We start from the raw sequence: 5000 nt of genomic DNA, 5'->3' as shown, positions 1-5000 counted from the left end.
AAAGATGTTCATTTGTACATGTATCATATATGCCACATGTGACATGTGATACATTTCCGCTCGGATCCATTTGTATAAAGAGTCTTGAATGAGAAAGATAAGTACTTTTGAACCTCTAACGCAAAAAGTAGAAAAAGGATACAATAAAGAATTAGGGAGTCAAATTGGGGATAGAGGGACTTGAACCCTCATGATTTTTTAAATCGACGGATTTTCCTCTTACTATAAATTTCATTGTTGCCGGTATTGACATGTAGAACGGGACTCTATCTTTATTCTCGTCCGATTAATCAGTTCTTCAAAAGATCTATCAGATTATGCGTGAATGCTTTGATCAATGAATATTTGATTCTTTCTTCAATATGGAATCGATTCACATCAATTCTTCTATGTATACAGGTTTATCCTTCATCTTTTCTGAAGTTTCGATAGAAGGATTCCTCTACCAATGTAAGACAATCAACTCCATTCGTTAGAACAGCTTCCATCGAGTCTCTGCACCTATCCTTTTTTGATTTTCGCTTTCTGAACCTTTTTTTTCGTAGTAGATGGTACATTGATGCAATAGAAGAGGTGGCAGCAGGGTTACTCAACAATAAAGGGCGAGCACTTGAGTACTTAGGTGATATACCGGCAATGAATGTCATGACATCCATCTTAGCGTTTCGCTCCTCCTGGACCTTCAAATCGGTAGTGGGTGGAAACATGGAGCGAAGTTCATCTCGGATTGTTGAAAAACGGGTAAAGTAATCGGTAAAAGAAGAGTCCCCTTGTTCAGCCCTGATGTAGGACTGGACCACCAAGTATGCATGGGATAGAGATTCTTTATCAGAAAATGATGAAGAAAGGTGTTCCCACATATCTTTTACGGTGGGGAAATTTTGGGTAATGGTGAGTATTTGTGGCTCCATGGCATTCCACAATGCCATCTGTATTCCGCTATCATCAATGAGCCATTCTCGGGAGATTGGATCAGCAGGTCGTGTAGTGAGATGGTCTTCTTTGCCTACACTTGTAAGTCCGAACAAAGAGGCTCCATGAACCCCAATTACTCGAATCAAGTTTGACCGGAATGCGAAGAACAGCTGAATAATTAATAATACCTGGAGCAATCTGATTTTCTGAAGTCTTTTTATCAGCCATTGGATCTGATAGTTTCTTAACCGAATGAATGCACACACTCAAACCGAAACAGAAAACAGAAAATCGCCGGATCGAAAAACTAACAGCACAGGAAGGTCGGGAAAGTAATAAAAAATAACCTGGAAGATAAACGGTGACCAGAGGTGGGGTCACGCGGCGGCGCGTGGGCGGCAGCGGAACGGCGTCGGATTTTCAGGGTCGGCTAATCGGAGGGTTGTGGTGACAATGGAAGAGGCGGTGACGGTGAAATATGTCTCTAAAAAAGATTACGAGACCTGGACGGAAGGTAGACGGGTTTGTTTCAGATCTAGGGCCGGCTGGTTCGGTTCAGACTAAGTGGCGGCTAGGGTTTGGATCGAGAGCCGTAGCTCTGATACCATGTAAAGAAATGGTGTGTATTTTGATAAATTATAAACAACTAGATAGTACACCTATATATACAAGTAATAAACCGTAATTGTAACCCAAACTGGGCCCATGGGCTTTCTAGCTAGTTACATGATGGGCTTTTAACCTAATACATAAAATACTATTAACACTTTTCAAAACTGAGCGTGAATAGTAATGTACAGATCATCGAAGAACAAACGTACAAGTGAAAGTTAACTCAAGGTTTCATTTTTTTTACTTTATGTTGCTACGTGCTTATTTTATATTCTTTTCAATGTAAATATTATTCAAAACCGTGCTGTGTGCTTTTTTTTCTGCGTTTCATGTAAGTTTTTTTTTTCTTTTTTTAAAGTCAAATATACCGTTACACCGTGCTTATTTTTATTTGCGTTTTCACATAATTTGTTTTCAAAACCAAGGCTTATCCACATACCGCCGCAACGTGTGGGTTCACATCTACCATTTAAGGAAAGAAAGTATTATGTGGATACAAATTGTAGTTGTCATGCAAGATTTTCAATTGGTAACATGCTAATGAGAAGAATCAGTGATGCTTTTGTTTCTTATCATCTGATTCATAGTTGTGTTTCAATATAGGGGATGCTTTGATGTCGGTCAATCTGATGTGACTGACGACGAGGATACCGTGAGCCCAAATGTAGGTGATGAAAATCAATCAGATATTGAACATAAGTCGTCGCTAAAATCTGAGGACCAAGTTGATCAAAATGATAATGAGCTTCTTGAACAAAAAAAATCATTACCGCGGCCAACTACTATTAGTCCAAAAAAATATTCAAGTGGTTCACTGCTACCCGATAAGATGTTTTCCTCTAAGAAGTTCCTTGGAGACTTCGAGAGGTAGTTCTTGTAGATTTTTGAAACATTTTTTTCTGGATTGTTATTTATTTTATCTAATAATATGAAGAGAATCTTCACAAAGAGGTTTTCGAGTTGAACGAAGTTATAGTGGTCCACTACAAGGTCGTCAAAAGAATACCACCACAACCTCTTATTCTGGTAGGTAATCATTAACCTGCTAATTCACCTTGTTTTTGTTATTTTAACCAGTCTAAAATTTTTATTTTTTTTTACATGTGCTTTTTTATTTTAATTGTTTTTCCTGGTTATATAGAGGATAAACCAGAGGAAGCTGTGGTGCAGCGTAAGGGACGTTTTAAAGTTACTTCAGCAGACCTCAAGGTGTGGAATTTACTTATTTGACCTTTTTCTGTTAACTTTGGCACGCTTTAAATTTTTATGAGAAAATAGATCATAATATAAATTGCTTTCACGCCTAAAACTAGTTTTTGTTGCGTCTGGTAATTTTTTTATTTCTTAGTATCATTGTTAAGTGTTATCTACAAATATTTTAGTTTTAAATAAAAGACACATAACCAACTAAAGTGGAAGTAAACTTGAATATTGATTAAAACTAAACTGTTCTACATTCTACCACATTACACTAAAAAAGCAAAAAAGTAGAAATAAGAAGTAAAAAATTAAAAATTACGGTTGAACGAACGCAAAACTATAAGGAATACCAATCAAATCAAAAGAATAACTTTTACATTATGAACTTATAATAAAACAGAATAGCACAATTATGAACGCATGTTGGCAATTCAGAAATTTATAGGTTAAACTTTAAATCAATGGTTTTTTTGGAAAGGAAACTTTAAATCATTGTAATCCTTGTCATATCTTTTTTATCATATTAGTAAAAAACTTAATACGTTAGCTAGTTTAACAAACAAAGCAACTGGAGTGGTTCGCATAGGGATTTCAATTATTATCACAATTAATTCATAGTTTAAGAAAGAAACCTTCTAATCATTCTTTCCAGTAAAATAAAATGAATGTGTTATAATAAACAAACACAATTGGACGGATACATGATTTTTGTTTTGTTTCCTTCAATCTTATTTGCAAATCCAATTACATTAAAATTTATTGATAACACTAAAAGCACCAACAGAGCAGACGGGTTTGGAAAAATATTCCTCAAATATGCATTTTCCTTCATATTGTTATTATGCATGTGAATAGAGCATGAATATGGTTGGAGATGACCTAATTTACATAAGCGTACTTCAACAGATTCTCTTAGCATTCTTTTTATAAAATAACTCTTCTTATATTCAGCCGTTGTTTTCATTATCTTTTTCCTGAAAATTAATGTATTTACACTGTATTTTGTTACCTTAAGGTTCCGGTTTTTAGTTCCAATTTCAGTGGAACCATCAGCCCACCTACCTCAGGCGTACCTGCTTCAATTCTTTCTTCATTGCAAACCATTTTGTACCATAGCACATTGCAAAAGGTATATACTTGATTATATTAACTGACTTCTGAAAATTTTATGATAGACAACAAATTTGCCACTTTCTTTGTATTCAGGAAGAACTTCATAGATTAATCAAGTTTGTTGAGCAGACTTCTGGTATTTCAGTTTTCATTGTCAACTTACATTTTGTGCATATCGACATATAAACCTAATTATTATCTCTGTATTCAGGCAATTCCATGGATCATGTGGAAGCCGGAATCAATGGATCGTCACAGGTAATGTGACTAATGATATTAAGTAATAAATCCGTTAAATATCTGCTGCATGTTTTGATACCTTTAAGGTCAACCAATGGTTTTTCTGTAATTTATTAGAAGTTATAGTTTCGTACATATTCTTGTAGAAGCTCAAAATTTAATACATATAGTTACTTTTTTAAAACACTAGTATTTACTCATCCATGCTATATAAAATAAAACCAGTTACTTTTACCAGTCTATTTCACTAAATAAACAAATAAAATTACTATAAATTACCATGGCATGGACAAATGATGCTCCTTTTATTTATTCAGTGAGAATAGTCAGTTATAAGTAACAAATTTGTTATTATCGAATAGTTAAATATGGTATTTTTGGTGTTTTGGTAAGGTAAGTATGGTATTTTTTATTGTTCTGAGCGATCAAGTATAGATTTATGAAGTTTTAAACCTATAGGAAGATGCATATCAAAATTGTCCTTTTTGTGTAAATAGTTCGAAAATCATATTATCTCAATAATAATATTCCTTTATTGAATAAAATGATCTAGGAGGTTTAATGCATTAGAAGTTTAGAACTACACTTTGGATGCCTTCTGTGTATGACATTGTGCTGTCAAACCCTTTTGCTCAAGTAGTAAATGACGCTTATTATTCCTTTTATATTGTTATTATCATCATCGTTATTACGTTATTATTATTATTCTTGCTATTAATATTATATTATTATTATTATTATTGTTATTATTATTATTTCATCACATGCAGATCCCTCTTACTTCCCCAAGGGAAAGAGAATTGCAGTCTCAACTGATCCATTTACAACAAAGGTTTGAAAATTGAAAACCAACTTGGCTTAATCAGCCTTTAATCTTTTTATCTGAAAAATACTCCACAATTTTCAGAAAAGAAAAACAC

At 33.9% G+C, this 5000-nt stretch overlaps 1 protein-coding gene across 1 annotated transcript in view; it reads left to right on the top strand.

Moving 5' to 3' along the window:
- LOC143583532 (serine/threonine-protein kinase BLUS1-like) overlaps positions 1-4912 on the top strand; it is a gene marked incomplete at its 3' end in the record, with an annotated part of 23526 nt that extends 18614 nt beyond the window's left edge. The window contains exons 13-19 of the mRNA XM_077065816.1: positions 2131-2394; positions 2462-2553; positions 2669-2736; positions 3743-3856; positions 3934-3976; positions 4052-4098; positions 4851-4912. Of these exons, the coding sequence (XP_076921931.1) occupies positions 2131-2394; positions 2462-2553; positions 2669-2736; positions 3743-3856; positions 3934-3976; positions 4052-4098; positions 4851-4912 (690 nt within the window). The remainder of the gene's footprint in view (positions 1-2130; positions 2395-2461; positions 2554-2668; positions 2737-3742; positions 3857-3933; positions 3977-4051; positions 4099-4850) is intronic.
- Positions 4913-5000: the final 88 nt, after the last annotated feature.

Source organism: Bidens hawaiensis, unplaced genomic scaffold (assembly GCF_021521415.1).
Source record: "Bidens hawaiensis isolate Kalapana, Puna unplaced genomic scaffold, B.hawaiensis_p1.1 tig00032452_1, whole genome shotgun sequence".
NCBI lineage: Eukaryota > Viridiplantae > Streptophyta > Magnoliopsida > Asterales > Asteraceae > Bidens > Bidens hawaiensis.
The sequence above is the reverse complement of the archived record's forward strand: the minus strand, read 5'-3'. Positions and strand labels throughout refer to the sequence as shown.